Genomic DNA, 24,872 nt, shown 5'->3' with positions numbered 1-24,872 from the left:
CCTGCCCTGGCAGAGTTCTCACCACAGTATGACTGACAAAGAATGTATTTACAGTTGCTTCACAATTTAATATCACACTCCCACTGAGGAAACACACACAGTTTCCACAGCTATTTGCTCCATAAACTAACTTTTATGTTTAGTGTTTTTCTCTGCACAGCCACGTCAAACACACTTTTATTTTCCATCCCAGTTTTTCAGATTGTGCTGCCGAGAGTTTAACACGCCCTGCTTCATACTTCAGGTCCAGACTTTTTAAGATCCAATTAGGTCACATTATGTTGTTTTATTTTTGGGGCCACGCTTAAGTGTTTTGGATTGGCTCACAGATGAGTCACAAAAGGCCTCTTCTTGTGGGAGTTCACTGACCACACACACACGGACACACAAACACACAAACACACAAAGACATGACTCATGAGGATATATCTGACAGGATGGAAACTGGGAATAAACAACTCAGTTGTGAAGACCGACAACTGTAAACCTTGTACTGTATGCTATGTGCATCTTGTATTTAGTGTATCCCTAATAAGAGTATGCAGTTTCCCTAGTGCAGTGGGATTTGTGTGCTGATATTTACCCATGACTGTCTTTTTCCTGCACTCAATTATGTGAAGAATTCAACAGACAAGTGAACAGCCTCTGCCCCTCCAATAAAATCCAGATATAACTTCAAACCACAGCAGGGAGGGATGGTTTTGGAGAGTAAATGAGAACCAGAGGCAGAAATATGAGAAAGCATCACTTCAGCAAAGCCTGCATGCAACTGCAGCTACAGAAAGAAAGATTGAGTGGAATTAAAAAAAGAGAAATACATACCAAAAGTAGAGATTTCACTGGGGATATTATGAGTCAGACCCTCCGAGGTGGGTGCACTCAAGGAGACAGCTCTCCCAGCAATATACTACCTCAAACACTGAGCGGTAAGATCCTGGATGGCTGGTTTCAGAGAGAGGGTCCGGGGAGTGTGTGTGCGTCACGCTGGCCCTGTCCGCTGAGATCCAGACTCAAGGAGAGTCCAGGGACTGTTAGCTGAGCTCAGGACCTTAAAAGACTAGGAGTGTCCAAAGGGAAATCTGGCTCAGTCTCTCTCTTCCCCTCTCTCCACTCTGACTGCTGGGCCTGAGAAACCCGATTCCCTAGTCACTGCTGCCGCACGCTGGTATGCTCCACTCCCGACACTCCTCATCCTCCTCCTCCTCTTCTACATCCCCTCCCTACCAGCCTTCCTTCCTTTCTTGCCACTCCCTCACTCCGCCATCTGCAGACCCAGACCCCCCCCCCCCCCACTGCATCTGGTGAAGGTCACTCCCCTTAACCTGCTTTGTCTCAATCTCCTGTCTTAACTCTTTCATCCTCTGGTGTGGCGATTGTGAATGCTCCGCAGAAGTCGGACTGACTCTCGTGTCTCTGCATTGGCTGATAACGGGGTAACACAATTCTGGGAAAAGGTCTTCGATGTTAAGGAAAGAAGCCAAATCATAAAACAATGGGAGATGCCTGTTACATGAACAGGTGAACTGCTTCTTTTCCCTGATAAAAACAAGTGTCTCAGGCCAAATCTGATATCTGATGATGTCCAAAGATAGCAAGAGACTGAGGAAAGACTGATAAAAGACTATACTGTAGAACTTGGCGATATGCCACATACTGCAGAGAGGAGCCATGATTAATAGATGACAGTTTTTATTACACTGTCCACTTTAATCTATATTTCTCAGCTCTCCAACATCAATGTGAGAATCATAGCTTGGCTTGAAACTGTTCTAATGTGCAAATAAATGAGTGAAACGGGTGAAAATAATATGGACTTCTGAATCACAAATAACAACACAAAGATGGAAAACATCATTCTCCCCATTGTCAGCCCACTCAAGGTAATGCACTCCTGCATTTGCGAGGCTCCCTGGACCAGGCCTATAATGACTTTAGCTACTGAAGCTCTTTCCTCATAAAATGTAAACGGACAAAAAAAAAAAAACACAATACATACTTGGGATCATCTCCCAAGGGGATCAGATTTGCTCACAAATGGAAGGCTTGGGCGTAGGTGTTTCCGTGATGCAATCATGTCCATCTCAGTCGTCGTTGAGGGTAATGGAACCGATGGGGGCAACAATCTGTTAATGTACCGGTAAAAGGAAATGAAAGCTCATCAGTGAAGTGTGTGGGGCTGTTAGAGGGAGCACTCAGTGAGCTCAGGTGAGCCACTTTCTCATCTGACTGATAAAAAGTTATGAACCTAACTTGACTGAAATGTTGTTGTTTTTCCCGTCCTGCTCCTATATCAGGTTGCCACAGCAGATCACCATCCACATATGCCCTTCCTGACACAGCCTGGGTTCAGGGGAGCAGGGGATTTTAGATTTATTTTAGAAAGTTTCTCAGTTGATTTGTGTAGGCCTTTTCTGTTTATACATTAATTTTAATAATACTATATTTTTTTCTATGCTATTTTATTATTATTCAGTCTTATTTTGTCTTTGTTCATTTTCTTTGCCATGTGATTCACTCAGTGCATGTCATTTCTTTGTTGTAAAGCACTTTAAGCTGCATTTCTTATATGGAAGGTGCGGTAGAAATAAAGTTTATTAAGGTCTTTCAAAATCAATGTCATTCTGTCTTTCCCAGTGAATAAGACTGAAAGCAGTCTGTCTATTAATACCCTGAACTGGGTGGAAAACATTTTATTTATGAAATATCTTAACCAGCTTCTGTGATTTCACTCTAGACTATATTACTGGGCCACCAAATACAATACCAGCAAAAACATAAAACTATACAGAAACAAATCTGCTGTATTACTAAACTGCTGCATGTCATATAAGTCCACAGAGGCTTCACAAAAAAAGAGAAACAACCAGTGATGTAGAAGATTAAAAAGTCTTATTTGAAATGAAAGAAGCAAAAAAAATAAAAAATAAAGAGTTCCTACTTTGAATAGGAATATTACATTGAGTTAGAGTGAAAACAGTAGTTTCAAAGTTGGGCTGATGTTACCAATGATACTGGCTTATCACCAATAAAGCCATTGCTATTGACCTGTGTTGACATCCGGATAATTACAGTGCTGTTAACTGCAGCAATAAATATTTTAGAGGCTGCAAAGTACTTTTTAAAGCCATTTTTCTTATTTCAAATTAAATGTATTTTTCTGTTGTTACTTGGAGATATTTATTATTTTCAGTCATGTTTTCTCTTCAAAAATTACTTTTATTGTTTTGATAGTGAAGTTTTATTTCACTTTAAAATAGCCAACCAGACATACTGTATCTTTCTCCCAACTTTTTAATCAACCTATTCTGAGGGATAATTGTTTTATGTCAAAAACAAATATCTGCCAATATAAATTTCATTATCTTCAACTTCTGGCATCAGTTTTGGCTTTGAAAACCCACCATCTGTCAGACAAAAAAAACAAAAACAAAAAGATTTCAGTTGTGAAAGATGCCTCATGTGTGGACGTGATGAACTGACAGACAGATCTGTGGATATGAATCCATCCAAGAGCAAAATATCTTCCTCTCTTATTAAGTCCCTTTACTTTGCAGACAGTCTTAGCACCACATTTTGCAAAATACAAAATCTAGACAGTGATGACAGGTTCCTCCTGTATCCACTGTCAGCGCATACGTTGTCCCCATCACTGTGGAGCCAGTGGGATGCCTCTAGCATCGGTGACCTGGCCCTCCTGCAGGTTCTTGACCAGCTGTGCGAGCCAGCGCTTGGTGGTGGTGTCGTCCTTCAGCACCTGGGCAAAGGTGCTGTCTTTCAGCTGGTCTGGCAAACACTGACGCAGGGCTTCTCTGGCTCTGGAGGACGGAATGGCACATGTCACAAAACAATGTACTTATCTGTCAACATCTTGCTATAAAGCAGACAGCTTGTCATATTGGTGGCTCCAAAGGGCAGTGAGGATTAGACAGCCTGTACCTTTCCACCTTTATCAAAATTACATTCACACAAATGGGGAAACTTAAACAGAGGAGAGTTTATTCTTTGGCTAAAAAATGATACTTATGGAGGCTTATTACCAAAGACCAATCCATACTTTATTTCAAGCACCACCACTCTTCCACAATGTGCTTTCCTGATATGCATTATTGATATTACTTAAAGGGATACGCACTATAATGGACCATATCTTAACTATCAGGCTGATAAACTATATCTGTAAACTTCAATTAAACATACAAAGGTTCCCATAGGAAGCTGGGTAGCAGATCCATGTGCTTTATGTGATATATGGTGAATGCAAGTGAGCGGAAAGGCAGAGCAGTGGCTCTGTGCTCTTCACTTCAGCTTGATATAGACTCTGTTATTTAGTGTTAGGGTTAATTCATATCCAGCTGCTGCTCATGAAGCTATATGCAGCCTGGTGTTTGACTGTGTACACTCCTCTGCTTTTGCGATCAGTTTCTCTCTCCTTCCTCACCTGAATATTAAGGTTTGAGCCATTTACCTCTACTTTTCCCAACTTCTAAAAACCCAGGTTCTCTTTTTTTCTGACTTAACAATGTGCTACTATGACAACCCAAAAACAAATGTTTGATGTGATCACCTGATGAGCTGCATCAGGGAGATCTTGACATCTCATTTTGGAAACAATTTATTTGCTATGTGAGTTTTAACAATCAGTCCACTTATTAAAAATAAGGACTTCACTCCAATGTTCACTCATTCACTACTTCGTATAAACTCATATAGACTCAACAGTTTACGCAATAGTGTGCAGTACACTGAGATTTCGGATCACTTTGCTGCAACTTTTTTAAAGTTATTTTTTTGGGCATTTTTGCCTTTATTTAGATAGTGAAGTGAGAGACAGACAAGAAAGTCAGGGAGAGAGAGAGAGAGAGAGGGGATGACATGCAGCAAAGGGACGCGAGTCGGATTCAAACCCATGGCCGCTGCAGTTTGGACTAAGTCCATGTGGTACGCGTTCTACCAGGTGAGCCACCTACGCGCCCCACCTCTAGCTCTTTTTAAAGAGAGATTAAACAGAGACAGCATGCTGGCATTCCAGAATCAGATGCGTGACGTAACACAACAGCATCGGCGTCTGTCCCACCATGCTAGCTCCCCCTTTTACAGACATCGATCTAGCTCCTTTATACAGAACGGTGAGGTGGAATAAAGGCGCAATATTACTTATTATTTATTCTGACTTTAGCAAGATTGGTCTTTACATCAGATGGAGAGCGCTCATATCATGTGCAACAATTAAAAAAATAATAATAATAAGGCAATAGCCAAACACAAGTTACCGGAGCTCAAAATTATATTTTCAAATTGCTGTCTCAGGCTTACAGAAGAGCCAAAGGGGGTAAAAGTGTGTTTGATAATGATGTAAAGGGGAGAAATAACAGCTAATCTGTAAGGCTTTAACCACCAAATAATTAGAACTTAATTGGAAATCCATTACCAAAATGGCAATCAATTAACTCTCTGGTGAATTCTTTCACTTAATGGACAACCATTAAACTCCAACCACAGGCTGACAAAACCATTTAACCAACAGTCCCAGCACACTGTATTAATGCCATAGCTCATGGCTCCTCCTAGTGGCATCCACTAATGATCAAAGGCATCTCTATCTGGTTTTAAGTTTTCAGGGTTGTGAGGGACTGAAGACTGTGTTACACAAATCACCACTCTATCAAGAGCCAAAAAACAGGTGACCACATAGTGTTTACTCTATCTGCTGAATACTACTCTACCTGAGATTATCTGAGAGACGAAGGTAGCAGCGAACAACATGCTTCAGCAGACGTGCAGATGGTTCTTTGGAGAGCTGCAACACCATTTTGCCCTGCAAAGAAAAGGATGATGATGATACACTGACAGAACATGTTTTGACATTTATGTCAAGTGTCACACTTTGCAGAGAGACTAGGAAGGTAAAGTCAATGAAATTCTGATGTTTCTCAAGGGATACTTACAAGGATCATGGCCACATGGGAGAAACGTTCATATGTCTGACATATGTAGGCCAGCCCTGTGTCATCCAGCAGAATCTTCTGCAGTATGAAAGTAGCAACCTGCCAAACAAAAGAAAGAGAGGAATGGTGAGCTGTACAATCCTGTCAGACACTCTCTTTTTCTATAACTTCAGAGCAAAACAACAAACAATCAAACAACAAACAAATAGATGGTTTTACTGAAACTACAGCAAATGTTGTGGAGTGACATGTTTTTCTAACTAATATACCAACAGTCATCATTTAGGTTAGGGTAAAGGTCTGTTAGCCTGTTTGAAAAGCAGGTGTAATAGTTGAGTTGAGTACCGTCTTGGAGAGTTCACTTCCTGATTCCATGATACGGAGACACAGTGGGATGATTTCAGTGGTGAGGAGGAAGTTAATCACTTCTTGTTCATCTGTTTTGACCAAGGCACCTGCGGTAAAGAAAAAAAGAATCATGAAGACACAGTTTTATGTACATAGCAATCAATCAAGAAATAAAACACTTAAACCGGAGTTTACCTATGACTCCAAGGCTGGTGAGTCGCAGGTACTCAAATGGCCGTGTTTTGCTCACGGTGTGCAGAAAAGGGTAAAGGAAAAGAGGGATGTGAGCAGCCAGAAAAGCCGACCTGGTGAAGAACAAAAGGATCAAAAGTATTTCAATTAATGTGACTTAACTTAGATAACACAGTAAATAACAAACGTAAACTTCAAGATTACATTTGTAGCTTTGAGCCTTTGCAGACACTGTTCCCTAGAACAATGAAGACAGGAGAACATCTCATTAACATTACAAGCAACTAACTTCATGAAGAGCAGGGATTAAAGCCCGAGCTCTCAGATCTAAGCCATATTCCACTGTCAATAAACATTCTTACAAAGGCACTGATTCAGTGTCATGTCTAATAAAGAAGTACAAATTTCCACTTAAAATTTAACTAGAGAGGCAAAATAGGTTCATTGTCAGATCATTGGAATTACCTTTAAAATTCACAGAATAATTACACTGTTTATTAAATGAAATACCGACATGCCTACAAACAAATGATTTGCATCCATTTGACTTATTCTGAATGATTAACAAATCAATTTCCTGACATTTCAACAAGTTCAGAGCAGATTATGTCAAATGTAGTGGAAGAAATGTCTTTTGTCCTGTAGCTACATCTGTCTGGAGCATTACATTGTTAAAGCTTTTGAAAACAATCTGCCATTACTAGCAGTAAAAAGGCATTTACAAAAACCACTGCAATTTCCATTACACAGAACGCCTCATTACCGTGTCTCAGGGTGTGAGGCGACACACTGCAGAAGTGCCAGGGCGTTGCACACTCTGTTAGACTGGTGAGCTGTAAGTGTGGGTGGATTTATAGATGGATAGATGTTCACTATCTCCTAATGATAAAAAAAATCAAATGGGGAAAGAAAGCAGTTAAACCTATTATCATGGCCACACAACAGTGGATGAACACACAAACAGTAACCAAAGAGATTAAAAAGTTTTGGATGGGATGTGGGCCATACCTGCAACAGGGCTGCAATGGTGCCACAAGAGTGCCAGAGCATTGGAGCAAGATCTGGCACCGATTCCCGTTTCTTGCTTAGTTCCAGCAAGGCGTTTTCTCTGGTTTCTGGGCTGGACAATTCATTGATCCATTGGTAGATCTTTTCCCGGTCCACCTGGGCCAGGGCTGTGACATTAGTCACAGCCTGTAGAAGAAAGGGTAAATAGTACATTCATCATTACCATCCAATTAAACCTTGGATATGTAGTGTTTATCAACAGGATGGTATGAGAAAAGACATTATATGTAGTTCTGCTCATCATTACAATGTAACACACATACTTTTTTAAACCACCACTAGATCCAAAATATGGTATCACATAATGGATATCAAGGTATTCAAAAATATCATATCTGATTTTATGGCAACTAAAAGCTTTATCCTGGCGTAGCTGTGAATGAGTTGGCTGTTTTACTGAGATCTAACTATAATTATAATTAAGCGCTCAACTAACTAATCTATACTTATACATTTTTTTATTTTGGTGGCTCAGCCATTACAAACTGTGCAGCCACATTGATCATTTATTTTATGCTTTGATGGAGATCCCTATGTTTCAAAAGACACCACATGTCATGATGAATTCGAGGGAATTGTGAATAAATTCATGAAGACTTAAGGGACTTCACTTAAGAGTTGGATCACAAAACAGAATAAAAGACCGACTTATGGTACTGTCAGACAGTGTTGAATAAAATGCTTTTAACAGCCTTAAACCAACTTGAGGAGAAACAAAAGAGGAATACTGTCGGTACCGCAACACCTGCGTACAGTAAGCTGCGGTGATCTTAGATACTCACTGCTCCCGTCGCCAGCATTCTCTGAAGTTCTTAGTGGTCCTGAGGTGTAATTAAAACTACTGTTTCACTGGAGTGTGGCGTAGTGGCAAACTAATGCGGCTGCAATGAAACAAAGTTGGAGTAACTAACACACAGTACGGACAGCTAGCCCAAGCTAGCTGCTAAATGTCTTGACGAGTGGAGTCCAGTTTATAAGCATTACAAGCAACATTTCTTAATTGAGATAACAAAATGACAAAACGTTAATATTCGCATGTATACGTATCATTAACACCCTCTCGAGCTCAAAACTAAAAGCTACTAATCAAACAAGAAAATGTAGCGGCGATTTTCTGTTGAGCAATGGAGGCAACCTGAATACAAATATACATATGAAATATCGCGAGAGGAGGATCGGACATACTCTCGGTTTTCATTTCCGTTGTAAATTTTCACATTCCCGCCATCATCGCGCAGTGTTGCGAGGCGTCGTGTGCAGGTCCGGTGTCAACAACACTCATACTGGGGAGCAGGTGAATGCCGGCAAAACAAACTTTCTGCCCTCGGAGGACCTACGAAAACGATACTGTGATTTAAAAGTTTCAAGACGAGCGCATATCATCGACAGGTAAAGGAGTGCGACGATGTAACCAAACTGTGATACTGTTTCATCACCAAATTACAATCAAGCAAATTAGCCAGTTAGCTAGCTCCCGCTAGCCTGCTAGCCGACTTGCTAATATCGGCCTCCTCCATCCATTCAGCGCCTGTAGAGGAGTGGACGACATTACCTGCATCCCAGACATTCAGCTTGGCTGTAGTGTCACCCTAGCCAGTCAGTCGTAACTTTGCTGCTTTTGCACATTTTTGTGACTGTGACTGTCTTCTCAGAACAACGTTAACGAAGTAATAAACACTGGTCGCAATGTGTTGGGCACCTTTGCTCGTCTTTGCTGCCGTGATGCAAATTGGGCATTGGGCTAGTTTGATGGCTAATGCAAACATGGGCTACACTGGCTGTTAATGGAACCGTTAGCCACTTGACATACGCGTCGCGAGTGTCCCCGCTTTGCAAAATATCCAACCCTGTTTGTCAAAATTGTCTTGTGAGCGTATTGTCTATCTTGTAATGAACCGTGTGCCGTTAGCTGTTGTGTTACGATGCTCTTGGTTGACTTGGAGTTTGTTGTGACTTTAAACAAGCGCTCAGTAGTGAAGCTTTGGCCAACGTGGGCTACATATTTGTTTCCTGGTTTTATTAGCTGATAACGTAAACTTTAAAAGGGTGTGCAACAACACTGTTATCTGTTAATGTTGGTAAATAACAAGTGCCGTTTTTTTTATAAGCTGAGTAATACTGGTGCTAATGATTGCTTTCTAATGGGTGAGCTTTATCATTGAGCTAATTGGCCTTGTTTAATGTCAACTATCTATGGAGCAATGACAGTTTTTGCCTGAATCAAACAGTTAAACTGTTCAGTAAGTTGTGCGCAGTGGTATTGGGACACACTGATATGGTTAAAGCATACTAGTTATAATCTACTCTATGTTGGCTGCTCATTTGTGTGGTTGTACTGACGCAGTTAATATAATTTATCTTGTTCAGGATTTGTTGGATCACAAGTCCCAGCCTCCAAAGTGCACCAACTGGATAGTAAGCCATGGCAACCATAGTGCCCAAACTCTCCAGCGGTGGTGCTATTAAGATCCGCTTTTCCAGCATGGACCTTGGTACCACCAGATGGAAAGAAGGAACTTTTGAGATCCTGGAAAAGGACAACAAAGTCAACCTCTGTCTAAGGTTCAGCTGTGGTGGAGCATCCAAAACTTTCCAGGTATTGTTCAGTTTATTTGGTTTGTATGTATTCAGTCATGGTTGCAACTCCCAAGACATTGCTTTGAAATCTGAAGCAGTATCTTTGTGCAATTTATTTTTTTGTGTGCATATTTGTAATGTGTTGAAAACCTTGATCTCATCTATAGAAATGGGATTGGGAAATGGGATCAGTCAGTATCTACATATCAGAAGTCTCAGGGAAAGCAGATGATGTGGTAGCTGATTCTTGATGCATGTCGTCTATCTGGAAAGACAGCAAGCAATGGCTAGCTTGGCTAGCTCTGTCATTATTAACGTTGTCAGTTTTTCTACAGTATTTGTAATAGGAATACTGGGAAATATACAGACATCTAAAATAGTCCTTACATTAGGAACCCAGCACAAAGATTTAGATGCTCTGCATATTATATCTATTTCCATAAACATACACATTTTTATTTTTAGTGTCAGCAGTCCTGAAATATGAGTTATGAATTTTGCCCAAATGAATGTTTGATTACTGTGAACTGAAGTGATTGACAATATGCAGGATTTTTTTTCACTGTTCTGACAGTCAGAAGGAGTATGTATTGAACAACGAGGTAAACACACACTGAACATCTGTAGACTATGAACATCTGTAGACTATGAGTAGAGCTGTGTTTTTAGGCAACCATCCAAAGGAGAAACATGATCATACTAAAATCCACGTGTGTAAAGATTGAAGCAAAAAGCCTTTTATTTGTTAATGTTCTGTCAAAAATATGAGCATCTACATCACACCGAGCAAATGGATGGACGGTGGAGAGGGGGATTCTGCTAGTCCAGGAGTGGTTTGACATGTTTCTGTCACCTTTCTGACAACAACCGCCTTTCTAGTCTACAGAGCATGAGGGTTTAAGACGAACAGAGCAGTGCTAAATTTTAAGAAGAAGAAAAAATGATTGAGGTATTTTGGGGGATCAGTGGCAAAAGGCACAGAAAATTTGACTGTAAAAATGTGGGTTTGTGTCTGGACCAGGATCAGGTCCAGATTGATCACATGTGCTCCCCACGCAGTTTTTCCTGTCTCTGTACATTTTCAATTCTCATTGGGTATGATTGTGATTTTATTATCATTGAAATCACAATAATAAAATGTAATGAAATTTAACTCTTGAATTGTTTCTCTTGTCCTCAGCTGAACCAGAATGTGAAGAACATTAACCAGAACCTGAATCGAATCATGCTGACTTTAAAGGACAACAGTGTCATCACCTTGGATAAGATGCCCCCCACTTTGGTTCAGAAGACAAAAGAATACCTGGAAAAGCTGAAGCAGGGGAAGCCAAGTAAGTATACCACAGCTTATTTTAAATACTGGCAGAGATTTATTCATGGTTCACAGCACAATAAAGGTGAAAGATGGAAACCAAAGGAACATGGTTATTATTTATAATGAATACAGTCATATTCATTAGCTTGTCCACTGATGATTGTGGAATTTCTCAGGACAAAAACCCAAGGTTTATGTGTGGCGAACATTGATACATTCCAGACAGACATTTCTTAATTTTCAACATATAGTGGTCACAACAATTCTAAACTGCCTGTAAACTGCTACATATTTGGATGTTAAGCATTGTCTATGTTTTGGTTCATTTGTAATGAAAAGGGTCATAGAGCTTCAGATAAACAATGGGCAGATTAGAAGGAAACGTGCAAGTAATTTTCATGTTGCATTTCATTCAGATTTATTTCTACACCGTCCTGTGTTTTCTGATTTTGCAAGTTTATCCTGTTCCTTCTCTTGATTATATGTAGTTTAGGGCTGGGACGATTATCCGACGTAATCGCGCTGTCAATTATAAAAAATTATTCGACATGGAATTTTAGTGTCGACGCGTCGTGTAAAACCACACAAGGTAAATGTTCATAGAACAAAACCGGAACTTTTTAATGGGACCGTTTATATCCATCGTCTTTGGTTTACCCGGATACAAGCGCAGCGCAAGGGCTGTGACAACGAGATGACGTAATTGAAGTCATTGACTATGTGAATGATTTGCGTCTGTGTAATCTATTTGAACAACATGGTGGCGTCTACCAGCCGTACGACGGAGCGTGTGGCGCAACACGCGGCAAAAAAAGGCTCGCACACAGTCCTCCAAAGTTTAGGAATACTTTAATCTTGACACCAACAGTGCGGTAGTCTGCAGACTCTGCAAAGTGCATCTGGCATATCACTCTAGCACGACAGTCATGCATGAGCACATAAAGAGCTCATGGTGGTGTTTAAGAAATGTTTTAATAAATATTGAAATGTTAAAAAAAAAAAAAATTGTGTGTGTGTTGGATGGGGGAAATTTTTGTATTAAATGACTAATTGGAAAATAATTGCAATAAAATTACTGTTAGGTTAATAAAAAAAATATCGTTAGATTAGTCGAATAATTGAAAAAATAATCGCTAGATTAATCGTTTAAAGAATAATCGTTTGGGACAGCCCTAATGTAGTTACCTTCCATTTTCTAATGTTTTGCACTTAAAGAACATAGGTACGTCTAAAGAGAACAGGCGACAGTCGATTGATTCTCTCTTGCGTGATCTGGCACCAATTTGTCAAAACAACCCTTTGTGATTTTAAACTGAGCAATAATGATAGACCCTGACCTCATGCTGAAGTGGCTAGAACTTATATTATGACTGATAATGGTTTCCTTAATGTCTCTAATTTCTTTTCCCATCCCAACTGTGACACCAAAATTTGATAATACTCTTACTCCACTGCTATCCCACAGGACCTACTTCATGTTCAGGGACATCAGGTCTCTACTTAAAAACACAAGTAAATGACAGTAGTAATATATAATTTGATTTAGAAAAAGAACTTGCATCACAACACCCTACGCAATTTGTCAAACAATGTTGGTTGACAATTCAGCCAAAACATTGCTCACACCTACTCCAAAAATATTAAAATAACAGTAGTTCAGAGGTATAACTTTATAGTTCTGAACTACCCTTCATTAGTTCCTGTTGAATTTTGCATTCACAAACACAATACAAGTTCTTATTCTGTCTTTTTTTTTTAGTTTTAAAATCATCCCACGGAAGCGCAAACTTCAGTGTGCTTGGGAACCGCTCTGTGAAAAATGAGACCAATCCGTCAGGGGAGAGACAGGTGAGCAGCAACACAACACTACTACTTTGTTGATTTTAAAATAATTGAAACAAACTTACATTTGATTTTAATATCCAGACTCCTAACATCTTCCAGACAACACCAAGGCGGCAGAGCGCAGAAGGCCGAGAGGACACAACACCACGGAAGCCTCTGGGCAGTCCAAGCAGAGCTGCCTCGACTCCCACTCGCACTGGACTCTCTGAGAACAGGTATGAAGTTGTAATTGCTATGTGATTTGTGCCTTATGAACAACATGATATATTTTAACTGTAACTTCAGGTGATAATGCTCAACCTGAACTCTTATTTGAAGGAAGTAGTTTTTATTTGTCAAATAGATCTAATTTGAAATTATGTATCTAATTATTATGTATCTAATTGAAAAATGTATCTAAAATGTGAGGTGATTTAGTGTTGATGTGAAACAAGTGAGTTAAATTTTCTCTCCACTGAAAACATACATTTTTTGTTTGCCTGTACTGCTGACAATCTTCCTACATGAGACACCATCCTCCTAAATGCTGTTGCTTTTTCACCAGATACCTGTTGCACAGTAGCTGACAAACGACATACATTCAATCCTCAACAGAATTTCAGATAAGCCTTGTTTCTGAAATGTTTGATGTATACAAGCCCAATAGGTCTCTAAGATCTGCAGGAGCTGGTCAGTTAGTGGAGCCCAGACTTAAAACCAAACAGGTTGGAATGGCTTTCAGCCACAATGCTGCCCACTGCTGGAAATTTAAAAAAAAGTTCTTGTGCTTTTTTACTTCTGTTTCTCATACTTCTTCTATTTCTGTTAAGCACATTGAAGGATCTTTTTTTATGCTTTTTATTTCTGCTAAGGGCAAGGGTTGAATGACCTGTGTATGATAATGTGCTATCCAAATAAATTTGTCTGGCCTTCTGACATAAATTTTTGTCACTCCTGTTTTTCAGGAGCGAGAAGAGAAAGAGGCTCCTTAATTCTGAAAGTGACCTGACTGAGGACTACCCCAAGGAAAATGACTCCTCAAGGTTAAAGCAACACACCTCACTGCCCAAACTGAATTTTAGTGCTACTGGCTATTCACAGAATGACCAGATTTATGCAGCCTCTGACAAAAAGTATATTTTGTCTTAATAAGTTCATTATAAGTTTTCCACAGTTAGTTAACATCCAAAAATATTTCTACATTTTCTTAGCAACAACAAGGCCACTTCAGACCCATCCAGGAAGTTTCTACTGAGCTGCAAAGAGAAGCTGAAGCAGACGGAGGAGAACAGGAGCTCAGGTAAATTTCTTTGTCTGCAGCACAGCAACAACACCACCTACTGAATATACAGCTGCTTATGTCTTTAATTACCTGTGGTATTTATACACATTAACACCCTTGTGTGTTGCTGTGTTGACTCATTTTTACTAGAATCAGGAAAAAAATCATCTCGCTTGTTAAATTTATCTGCATAATCTCTGGAGATTTACAGCAGTTTTGTGACAAAAAGTTTCAGATTTTGAGGGTTAAACAGTTTGTGTCACCACACTTTCCCCTTATGCTCAGCCCCACTGGGTTCAACTCCCCTTCAGCCATCATCATTCTATGGCAGCCGATCTGTGACTAAAGACTACAGCCAGAGCCACTCTTTTCTGGACAGGTAAATGTCTTAAGTGTTCAGCTATAATGCCCAAGCTATCAGAGTTAAAATGCGAAATAAAGGGGTTTGCAAATCGCTGGTAAGCCAGTCATTGACACCTCTTCTTTTCCAAAATCCCCTCAGGCCGTCCAGTACATCACAGACCCCCACAGTCAAGAGAAGCCTCATGCTGCCCAACCACTCCACTCCCTTCAAGAAGGTACGCCCTTCCCTGGACTACGGCGGCTGGAACAAGCAGAGGCCTTCCACTCTGGCCCAGCCTCAGCCCCCACTGCAAGGGTAAGAATAAGCCAGATGGGCTCCATTAAATGTGAAAAGAGAATGGATTTCATGTGCTATGAAAGTCGTAAAACCAAAAATCTGTCTTCAAAAGTCAGTTTTGCAATTGTAATTTATTGGATGTACCTTTTTTTTAGATAGTACAATAATGGCACTAAAACATTTTCATAACATTACGTAAACCAGGTATATATTCTCAAAGTGAGTTTTAGAAAAAAAAACTTTTTATGGACAGTGCAAATACTTAATGTGCAGTTCTTTCAACGTGTATGTTGCAGATTTTCCAATTTGGGCAACACTTGCTACATGAATGCCATCCTGCAGTCTCTCTTCAGCCTTCCCTCCTTCTCCAATGACATGCTGAGGCAGAGCATCCCGTGGAAGAAGGTGCCCATCAATGCATTGCTCAGGTACTGTGTTTAAGAACATTAAGCATCTGTAGACAGCTGCACATTGTGAGTATCACAAACATAAAATCCTGCATCTACACTTCCTGCAGGCGTTTTGCTCACCTTATGGTCAAGAAAGACGTTGGCTGTCCAGAGACGAAAAAGGACCTGTTGAGGAAAGTGAAGAGTGCTATCTCCTCCACAGCTGAGCGCTTCTCTGGAAACATGCAGAATGTAAGAGCTCCCTCTAGGATCAACAGTTCAGAACAGTTGTGGTGTACTGCTGCTTGAAAAAGTACTTTTAATAGATAAAAACGTGTGTAGTTGTTGCAGGAGGATGTCATGCCACATTTTTTACCAGAAAATATTTTTGTTTGTGAATCTTCTATTTTTATGTAAACATGTAAAAGGTGATGGCAAACATTACAGAAAACAAATCTCTAAAAATGAATCTAAAGTACAATTATAAAAGAAAATAATCTACACAACCCTATTCTCATATCTACTCATTATGCTTAATTAAGGCCATGTGTGTCACAATGTTTATCAGGATGCTCATGAGTTCCTGAGCCAGTGTTTGGACCAGTTGAAGGACGATGTGGAGAAAATGAACAAGAACTGGACAAATGAAGCTGCAGCCTCCTCATCGTCCTCTGTGGTGTGTGAGAACGGCCAGGAGGCAACATCATCGACACTCAGTCAGCCTGGCGAAGAGGTCGACACCTCTCGCATCTACACCTGTCCTGTGGCAGTTAACATGGAATTTGAGGTGCAGCACACCATCACCTGCAAAGGGTGAGGCGTGTCTCCTGCTTGATGATCAGAATTTATCTTTGCTATCTATCTTTGTAATGTATTTGCCAAAACTGTTGGTCGCTCTGGAGAAAATAAATGGTATGTTTTACTTTATGTTTTGAAGCTGTGGCGAGGTGGTGACCAAGCGAGAGCAGTTCAATGACTTGTCCATTGACCTGCCACGCAGGAAGAAAACCCTCCCTCTTCGCTCGATCCAGGACTCTCTGGATCTCTTTTTTAGGGTGAGTCTTTTTATATTTACAGGTTAAAGTTCTGATCAGTTTCATTGAAAGATTCATCTTTGCCAAGCTTGTTATATTCGTTTTGTAAGTAACTACTCCTGCATGAAACAGACAGGCATCAACTGGGTATATTATGTTTGAACAGGTGACAATGGAAGTTACTTTTTCCTTTTGCAGATGGAGGAAATTGAGTACTCGTGTGAAAAGTGCAATGGGAAAGCGGCAACTGTTACACATAAATTCAGCAAACTGCCCAGGTATCCACTCAAGTGGAATGTACATGCACAATGACACTTTGACACTCACAGTCAAACACTAGAGTTTAGAGTTAAGCAGAAACATAATTTTAGTAGCTGCTGAGCCTCAGTCAGAATCACAGCTGACATTTCCTTCAAGCATCTGTTTATAACCAGTAGTGAAACAAGAAGCGCTTAAAACTATAGATTTTTTGTCTGAATCTTCTCTCCCCACAGAGTGCTCATCCTCCACCTCAAACGGTACAGCTTTAACGCTCAGCTGTCCCTGAACAGCAAGCTGGGCCAGCAGGTGGTAATTCCTCGATACTTGACCTTGTTGTCCCACTGCACTGAATCCACACGACCCCCCATTAGTCTCGGATGGAGTTCCCAAGCCTCCATGTAAGACATCCTAAACCTCTTAAAATAAAAATAAATGAATAAGAATTTTCTTGACAATTTGGGTAATTACCTCCTGAGCTATTTAGTAACTGTGTAGGGATTAGGTTGCAAAGCTTTGCAATTGACCTGGATGCATTAAATTTAGCTCCATTGGCTGAGAGATTAATTAACTTGCAGCAAATAATTAGGCTTCTGAAGGTTTTCTTTGTTTTTCTCAAAGGTCCAGAACACTCAAGACGTCACAGTTGGTCAACTCTTCTACAGCACCACTCCGGTAAGTCCTCATGGTTCTGCAAGACTTTCAAATAATGCTGTCAAACAGAAAAAAATTTGTATTTCACACTGGCCACAATTTAAGTTTTCTTGAGTAAAGCTCTGAACTCCCAAGTGTGCAGTAACATATTCTGCACTCAGCTTCTTTTAGGAATCATATGTTTGATCTGTTACATATTGAATGCCTAACTGGTAAAACGACTTTGTGTGCCAGACTTGATTTCTACTTTTGGCTTGTAAATGTAAGCACTGAACTTGGCTGTGAACACTGGCTGTGTGTGTAGAAGGATTGGAGGGAAAGTGGCAAACTCCAGCTGCACCTCTATCCTCGTGGACTCTGACTCTGAAGAGGAGCCTAACCGAAGGGTGAACGCAAGCCGCAAGCGTCGCCTCAGCAGCTGTCTGCCTGACGACGATGACCGACCGGAAGAGGTGAGCATTCACTGGCCTTGGAAGTTATAATCCAGCCTCCTTTTTCCCTTGTTTCTGTTTTGACACTGTCTGATGGGTTTTCAGAGGGGAGCAACGATAGATTCAGCAGACTTCAGTGGCATAAATGATGATGAAATGCTAGCGGCGGTGCTGGAGATGAGTCGTCAAGAGGCCGGCCTCTCTGCTCCACCTCCTCTGGAGGATGAACCAACCAGCAGCCCAGACACAGGATTCGGAGACACGGATGCACATGACCTGGCCTATCACACAGAACTGATGGAAACAGACAACAAACAGCCTGCAGGTAGTCCCAACATCTGGAGAACAAGATGATCTATAGATGGGGTTTCTACAGGGGGCAACTTTTACTTTTGTCTTGAGAGATTGTATAAATATATGTAGCATCAGTCAGTTGTCCTGCCAGGATACACTGTTTGAAATCAGTGTGGCTTTTCTGCATTCACACAAAAACTGGGTTGTCTGAAATCTGAATATGTTTTAAGCAATATAACTTTATTAAACTCGTTTATAAGTGGAAATAACTTCACTAGTATTTTAGTATAGAGTTAATTGACATGAGTACATTCTGATCTTGTGTAGATGTGCTGGATTCCTTGGACTTGACCATGGATGAGAACAAGGAGAACCAGACTCCAGAGGGTGTGCAGCAGCAGGGTGAGCTGGACTGGGTTCAGCAGTACAGTCTGGATCAGGAGAGGGAGGAACAGGAGCTGCAGCAGGCTCTGGCCCAGAGCCTTCAGGAGCATGTAAGATCACGTCCATGTGACATTTGCAGGGGTTTCCTTAAACAAAGTAACAATAGCTCTGCGCCTTCATACTTTATTACAGGACTATATTATACAGACTTCACAATATAATAACACATATCAAAATATAGTAGATCTGACTGAAGCATGTACTTAGTGAGCAGGTGAACATCAAATACCAAGAGACCTGCGTGAGAATGCATTGTTGAAATTTCTTCCAGCGAGTCTCACTGATGTAACACTTTGTCCTACCTCACCCCATACAGGAGGCCCAAGAGATGAGAGAGGATGATGATCTGAAGAGGGCCACTGAGCTCAGCTTGCAAGGTATCGACCAGAATTGTATGGATGTTGAAACTCATGAGCTCCTGACACTCGCTCAAGCAAACATTTGCTTGGCTGTCATTGTGCATCTTTGGCTCTGTACCATTGATTTAGTAGAGGTGGAGGCAGCCAGTGAGAAAAATCTCTGATCGACTGTTTGGAGAATCAATCTTCTCACAAATTGAGTGCAGTTTTTTCGTATTGACCTTTTTCCAGAAACAAGACCCCAGACTGACACCAGTGCAAAGCCAAACTTAACAGTGCCAGTTGCAGTTTTTATCAGACATGTTCTCAATGAAGTGCTCAGAGCATTGACAGAGAAAGTTAAATCAGACTCACAGTGCTATGAAACTGTTAGACCTGTACCAATATCTGTTTCTCACCCAACAGAGTTTAACAATTCCCTGCCTGAGCTGCTGTGCTCAGATGATGATTCTGGCAACGAGGACGTGCTGGACATGGATTACACTGAAGCCGAGGCTGAAAACCTGAAGAGGAACGCTGAGGTACTAACCATCCTGCTGCCACACAATGAATCCACAACACATTGAAAAGTAACTGTTGTGCTCTGCAAACATTGAAGTAAAAGTCCTCGTATAAAATTCTGCCTAAACATTTCCACTAAACGTATCTCACTGCACTGTTGATCTACAGTGTGCACTGGATTCACTGAGCTGCTTTCATTCATAGTAACATGCTTATAAACCCTCTAATCTACAGAGCGGAGACTTGGCCAACTCTTTCAGACTCATCAGTGTTGTCAGTCACATTGGGAGCAGCTCCTCCTCTGGTGAGCCCTTGTTTGTGTTTGTATCTAATCTGTCCTAATGTAGATGAATCCTCTGTCAACATTTATCCAAACTACTGCTCAGGAGTTGTTTTCAGTTACTTGTTTGCAAAAAGCAAATCAAAACCAATAAAGATGTCAGACTTGAATGTTTATAAGATTCTCTGAATGTGTCACATGGCAGACAGAGAGGATACAGCTTTTTATGACAAAAGATTACACTTCATGATTTTACTGATTTGCCAACTGTGCTACAAAGCGGAAGAACTAATAAGTGGGTGTCCTCATATCCTATCCAGCACAGTGCCAGATTTTGTGTGTGTTAGGAAGACAGAACTGTCACTCTTAGCCTACCTAGATTAGAGCTAAACATTTTTGCCATGACTGGGCATGCCGAAACCTAGATTACAGTATTTAATTGATTTTAATATAGGGTCTCAATGGTTTCATATAGTGTAATACAAAGACTTGGCATGTCATGTTGTACATTCCCTGACCTGATATTTACAGCTTTGTACAACTATACCTCAATAAGGAGCATTACCACAGTTTCAACTATAGTATAAGTTGTTTGATCAGGTGATAGAGATTCAGTGCCATACCTGTTTCCTGCACAACATTTAGCATGCCAGAGAAATCATCTGGTTTTGTGTTTGGTCAGAATGACACCACGTCCACAACAGGCACATCACTACCTGTCCTCACTTGAGTTTCCACACATGACCTTTGTTTGTTTTCCACGCCAGGCCACTACATCAGTGACGTGTACGACATGAAGAAGCAGTCCTGGCTGACCTACAATGACCTGGACGTGTCACGCACACAGGAAGCAGCCGTCCAGCGGGACCGCGACCGTAGTGGATACATCTTCTTCTACATGCACAAGTGAGTTGGCAGAACAACCAGATGGATGTCTCAAACAACTCGTAACTAGCATGACATGCATTGCTCATTTTTTAATGTGCAATGCAAAAATATTCAGAGATTTTGGTGCGTGGCTGGTTTTGTAGGACTGTCTGTTTGGTTGCGTTCATCATCGAGGGCACTACATGAATTGGCCTAAGATCTTTTTTTCACACGTTATCTTGTCCTCAGGGATGTGTTTGAACAGCTGTCGGAGATGGAGAGAGCTGGAGCCAGCAGCACTTCAGAGGCAGGAAGGAATGTCCTGCAGCCTCTCTGAACACTACGTCTTTGGACAACCATCCACACGCACTCTGTTAGATGGAGCTCTCCTTTGAACAACCTTGAGTACTACTGATTGCCGTCCTTCTTTGGTCGTCTTCAGGCACTTCTACTCTTAAGATCACTAAATGCCAGGCTCAATTAGCACCTGTAAATGCCAACACACGTGCTAATCTGTCAAGACTCTAAGATACCAGAAATGCAGTTAAAATGTTCAGTGGATCAAATTTTGCCTCCATGTTTTTGGGGCTGGAGTTTTTCTTTGCTTTTATCAAACAACTGTTTTGTAGAAGTTATTTTCTTTGTTTGTTTCTTGATACACTTCTTTAAACTTTAATGCCGTTCATTCAGACTTTGACTTAAAAGCAACTATCAAACACCAGATGCTACTGGTGCTTCATGGATTGTATGTTTGCAGACCCTTTATTTCCCATATAAACTAAATAAAGATATATTCTATGTTGGAGTATAAGCTATTATAGAGTTAAAGGGTTGTTGTATTTAGCGGGTACATTTGGTGCAATATTTATGTTCTGGCACAGATTGGCCAATTCAAATCAGCTTTCTGTCAGAGTGTGTGGATGTTTTCCTGGTTTCTTTTTGTGCTTGACCTATAAGCTAATATGTGTGTGTGTGGCTGTCTCCATATTTTACAGCTCTAAAAAGAAATCATAGAGCTCAGTAGTAACATGGCCTGTTTTGACTGAGCTTTTCTCAGTAAACCCCGCCGGTTTTGACCTTGTGCCTCCCAAGAAAACTTTTATAAATATGTATACAAGCTTTACTTTGAAAGTTGCACAGCTTTGTTTTTGAATATGTTTGTCAAACCTCAACAGTGTGTAAGTCAGATTTTTCTCTATAAAAAGCCAACAGATTTTTCTATTTATTGCAGTCTAGGGTTGACGAATCTTAATTATCCCATGCATACACCATGGAAAATAGAAGTCATTACTACTAGACCACCAGGAAAGCTAGCTACAGTGTAATGTCTTATTTCATCATCGTTAAGGCCAGTATTCAGTACTTAACACCATAGAACTCTGCTAACCCTGTTGAACTAGTTCCTATCAGATGCGCTTGAATATAGACTGAAGAAATTGGGAGTATTTTGTTATTCTGTAATGATTTTAATACCAGACACTGGTTGTACAGCTCTTTCTTTTTGTTACCACTGTAAAGAAAAAATCACATTGAAGTATGTCATGACTAATGTGCAGCAATGAAACATTGTGTCTGCTGGACATATTCAGACCACAATTATTTTCTCAATCTCCCACAGAAGCAGAAGAAAACTTACATGATATAGCAGAAAACATGAGTAAATAATCTGTATGGACTGATTCATATTCTTGAATACCCAGCCCTATATTGTTAAGTTTTAAGGAAATGTCCAGTATTATTAGCTGACTTCCTGGAACTAAAGTTTTCTGTTGCACCATGGACAAACTTTATTCAGAATTTTTTTTTTTTTTTTTTTTTAATGAATTTACATGTCTGAAACATGGCGCCTTCCTGAATATCCTGTCCCAAATGCAGCAGTGTAAAGAGGGTAAAATGTATTTGTGAAGTAAGAATGAACTGCTTTTTTCTACCCTTCATACACAACTGACTCTTCCTAAAGCAGATTTTAATAAAATATTACGGTGAAAGTGCACAGACTTTTTAATTTGGTGTTTAAAACTTTAATAACACTTGAATCCAGTGTTTCAGGATGCCCACACACAATCAGTAGCTGCATGTATGAAGTCCTTCATAAAACAGTTGCTGCAAACATTGGTTGTGAATATAACAAATCTGTTAAATTAGTTAATCAATTATGATAGGTCAAGTCAAACTTGTTACAGGACAGAGTACAAACAATATCAAGCACCACAGTACACTTAGTGCAGTGTTTAGCTGTACAGGTAGCAGGTGACAGTCACTGTCACCTGTCTTGATTGCATCTCTTCATAAGTGGCTCGAGATGTCGCCCAGTGAGTCTGTTGTACTCACTTAGAATGTAGCTTTCCCTCTGCAGCATCTGCAAGCAAATTAAAATGCAATAACTCCTCAGTTTGTGGTGATTAAGGTGCATATAATCAGTATTATATGAGCAGAGTCATTTAGACATGTTGTCATTTTTATTATGGGGTGCATTTCAGAAATACTTTTTTTTGCCAGTTAAAGGGCCAGTTCACCAAAATTTCAAAAACATTTCTTTAATTACCTCTAGCATGGTTCTCTCCACAACACAATGGGAAATTTGGAATTTCGTATCAGCTTTAAAAATTACATCTGAATGATTCAAGAGCAAGTCTGTCTCTTAAAACAGTTCCCATTACTGTGACTAACCCACAGACCTCAGTATAAAGAGTTTCCTTGGAAAAAATGAAGAAAATTTCCCTATAAAAATTTATGAGAGTATGTTCAGTGGATTATCAAGAGTAACATAGATTCTGTCTAGAAATACATTTTGTTGATAATTTTTTACATTAAATTTTTCAATGCTCAGAGAAAAGCTAAATCTCATATCATCTCATATAAGATGAGAAGACTTCACTGATTCAATGTAAATTCTCATAAAACCTAAATTATCTGCATGGATACACAGTACAAGTTGCAGTAAATGCAGAAAATGTTACTTTGTAGTTTGGCTGAACTGATCCTTTAACTGTGTTTTTCACATTATGGTTTTCCATACCAACCTCAGCCCATTCTTCCTCTGTCTCATGCCTGTAGCCCAACAGGTGACAGATCCCATGTGCAGTGACAGCCTGAAACATGAGGAAAAGAGTGCAACAATTAATCAACACCAGCTAATGAGGTTAACCTAGTCACAGGCAAAGAGGGACAGGTTAGCACAGGCATACATGGATAGTGGAAGTGACAGTTTAAGGCCTGAATTACTGTTAAATATATTGTTTTTACTACCATCATTTTTCTGAAGGTTGACAAATGTTTATGTAGATATAATAAAATATATTGTCCAGCCTGCAGTGACCCACAGTAAGAGCACCATGCAGATCTAGAGATTCCTCTTGACACTGTTTCATCAAAAACTCGACTCCCAAGAAAATGTCCCCGAGGTTTAGTTCATCTCTATGAAGAGGACAAGGCATCTTCCCTGGTCTTAGGTCCTAAAAAAAAGATAATCACACTTACCAGAAGCATTTGGAAGTCAGTGAATTAATATGGTTAGTCATATTTTGGTTTGCAGTTAAATTTACCTCGTAGAATGGAAATGAGAGTACATCCGTCGGCACATTTTTCTTTCTGTAGATGTGATTAATTTTCTGAATCCTGTAGTTATCCACGCAGATAATTCCCAGATCAAATTTCTGGATGCCCAGGATGTGCCTCAGTGTGTCAACATCCTTGCGTAGTCTGGCGCGGCGAAGAGGCACCACCTTTTGGAGGTTCCTTAGTACTACTCCCATTTTAAAACTCCGCGTAAAAAGACAAAACAGTTATTGAAAGATCTTCAGACATAGGTTTACATTAAATCCAACCCACCTCCGACGACGGCCAGGTACAATTAATTCCGTACCGGTAGGTTTAGGGGAAAACGTTGGTTAGCTTTACGTTAGCCGCGATGCTCAACCATTCCAGGCAGGCAGAATTCAAGGTGACACGTCCCGGCAGTCTCAACATAAAGTTCCCCGAAACCGATAATGTAAGCTTTCTCTGACTTATGTGGATATGTTAATGTATTTAAGAAAAAATTTAAAGTTTCTGTCATTGAAGGAAAACGATAGCTTGCCGGTGCAAAACCTCTTCGAACAATGAATCAGTCGACGTTGACAATCGCGGAACGGAGTTTAGCATTGAACGGGGGACCAAAAAAATTGTCGG

The 24,872-nt window shown here is 40.3% G+C and overlaps 4 protein-coding genes across 7 annotated transcripts in view; 1 reads left to right on the top strand and 3 right to left on the bottom strand.

Annotated features, from left to right (window-relative positions):
* Nucleotides 1-1,092, bottom strand: part of plcd4 (phospholipase C delta 4) — a 16,221-nt gene extending 15,129 nt beyond the window's left edge. The window contains exon 1 of the mRNA XM_022740543.1: nucleotides 823-1,092. The gene's annotated coding sequence lies outside the window, so the exon portion shown is untranslated. The remainder of the gene's footprint in view (nucleotides 1-822) is intronic.
* Nucleotides 1,093-3,201: 2,109 nt separating this feature from the next.
* On the bottom strand, nucleotides 3,202-8,689 carry cnot9 (CCR4-NOT transcription complex subunit 9). Of its 2 annotated transcripts, XM_022740634.1 has the most exons (9): nucleotides 8,336-8,689; nucleotides 7,494-7,679; nucleotides 7,249-7,364; nucleotides 6,489-6,598; nucleotides 6,291-6,400; nucleotides 5,946-6,044; nucleotides 5,724-5,815; nucleotides 3,637-3,815; nucleotides 3,202-3,404 (listed from the first exon to the last, which is right to left on the bottom strand). In XM_022740634.1, exons 1-8 carry the CDS (start codon nucleotides 8,351-8,353, stop codon nucleotides 3,647-3,649), a joined length of 900 nt encoding a protein of 299 aa, XP_022596355.1. In that variant the 5' UTR covers nucleotides 8,354-8,689; the 3' UTR covers nucleotides 3,202-3,404; nucleotides 3,637-3,646. The 2 variants fall into 2 exon arrangements, with proteins under 2 accessions (XP_022596355.1, XP_022596354.1); XM_022740633.1 differs by having other exon boundaries at nucleotides 3,202-3,815.
* Nucleotides 8,690-8,819: 130 nt separating this feature from the next.
* On the top strand, nucleotides 8,820-22,396 carry usp37 (ubiquitin specific peptidase 37). Of its 2 annotated transcripts, none has more exons than XM_022740216.1 (24): nucleotides 8,820-8,942; nucleotides 9,921-10,149; nucleotides 11,311-11,461; nucleotides 13,205-13,293; nucleotides 13,390-13,505; nucleotides 14,235-14,312; nucleotides 14,481-14,569; nucleotides 14,837-14,930; nucleotides 15,054-15,209; nucleotides 15,488-15,619; nucleotides 15,709-15,832; nucleotides 16,149-16,393; nucleotides 16,518-16,635; nucleotides 16,813-16,892; nucleotides 17,109-17,273; nucleotides 17,494-17,547; nucleotides 17,831-17,978; nucleotides 18,063-18,282; nucleotides 18,579-18,745; nucleotides 19,012-19,072; nucleotides 19,460-19,575; nucleotides 19,790-19,859; nucleotides 20,603-20,741; nucleotides 20,952-22,396. In XM_022740216.1, the coding sequence occupies exons 2-24, from the start codon at nucleotides 9,976-9,978 to the stop codon at nucleotides 21,037-21,039; spliced, it is 2,874 nt and encodes a 957-aa protein (XP_022595937.1). In that variant the 5' UTR covers nucleotides 8,820-8,942; nucleotides 9,921-9,975; the 3' UTR covers nucleotides 21,040-22,396. The 2 variants fall into 2 exon arrangements, with proteins under 2 accessions (XP_022595937.1, XP_022595936.1); XM_022740215.1 differs by having other exon boundaries at nucleotides 13,372-13,505.
* Nucleotides 22,397-22,497: 101 nt separating this feature from the next.
* On the bottom strand, nucleotides 22,498-24,866 carry ybey (ybeY metallopeptidase (putative)). 2 transcript variants are annotated; one of them, XM_022740217.1, is made up of 5 exons: nucleotides 24,568-24,863; nucleotides 24,248-24,464; nucleotides 24,026-24,157; nucleotides 23,726-23,794; nucleotides 22,498-23,061 (listed from the first exon to the last, which is right to left on the bottom strand). In XM_022740217.1, the coding sequence occupies exons 2-5, from the start codon at nucleotides 24,455-24,457 to the stop codon at nucleotides 22,966-22,968; spliced, it is 507 nt and encodes a 168-aa protein (XP_022595938.1). In that variant the 5' UTR covers nucleotides 24,458-24,464; nucleotides 24,568-24,863; the 3' UTR covers nucleotides 22,498-22,965. The 2 variants fall into 2 exon arrangements, with proteins under 2 accessions (XP_022595938.1, XP_022595939.1); XM_022740218.1 differs by having other exon boundaries at nucleotides 23,692-23,794; nucleotides 24,248-24,866.
* Nucleotides 24,867-24,872: the final 6 nt, after the last annotated feature.

The sequence above is a fragment of the Seriola dumerili genome, unplaced genomic scaffold (genome assembly GCF_002260705.1).
Source record: "Seriola dumerili isolate Sdu_G_001 unplaced genomic scaffold, Sdu_1.0 BDQW01000052.1, whole genome shotgun sequence".
In the NCBI taxonomy this organism is placed as follows: Eukaryota; Metazoa; Chordata; class Actinopteri; order Carangiformes; family Carangidae; genus Seriola; species Seriola dumerili.
Note: the sequence above shows the minus strand (reverse complement) of the source record. Positions and strands in the feature narration are given on the sequence as shown.

What these genes read in the sequence shown, in the direction of transcription:
- cnot9 (XM_022740633.1), bottom strand. An exon ending in GAAGTGAACTCTCCAAGACG is followed by an intron (nt 6,045 to 6,290) that starts GTACTCAACTCA and finishes TTTGTTTGGCAG; the next exon opens with GTTGCTACTTTCATACTGCA. An exon ending in CCCATGTGGCCATGATCCTT is followed by an intron (nt 5,816 to 5,945) that starts GTAAGTATCCCT and finishes TTTTCTTTGCAG; the next exon opens with GGCAAAATGGTGTTGCAGCT.
- usp37 (XM_022740215.1), top strand. Translation starts at nt 9,976, where the DNA reads ATGGCAACCATAGTGCCCAAACTCTCCAGCGGTGGTGCTATTAAGATC. An exon ending in CCTCAGCCCCCACTGCAAGG is followed by an intron (nt 15,210 to 15,487) that starts GTAAGAATAAGC and finishes TGTATGTTGCAG; the next exon opens with ATTTTCCAATTTGGGCAACA. An exon ending in AGACAACAAACAGCCTGCAG is followed by an intron (nt 18,283 to 18,578) that starts GTAGTCCCAACA and finishes GATCTTGTGTAG; the next exon opens with ATGTGCTGGATTCCTTGGAC.
- ybey (XM_022740217.1), bottom strand. Translation starts at nt 24,457, where the DNA reads ATGGGAGTAGTACTAAGGAACCTCCAAAAGGTGGTGCCTCTTCGCCGC. An exon ending in TCTCATTTCCATTCTACGAG is followed by an intron (nt 24,158 to 24,247) that starts GTAAATTTAACT and finishes TCTTTTTTTTAG; the next exon opens with GACCTAAGACCAGGGAAGAT. An exon ending in CAGAGGAAGAATGGGCTGAG is followed by an intron (nt 23,062 to 23,725) that starts GTTGGTATGGAA and finishes ATTTGCTTGCAG; the next exon opens with ATGCTGCAGAGGGAAAGCTA.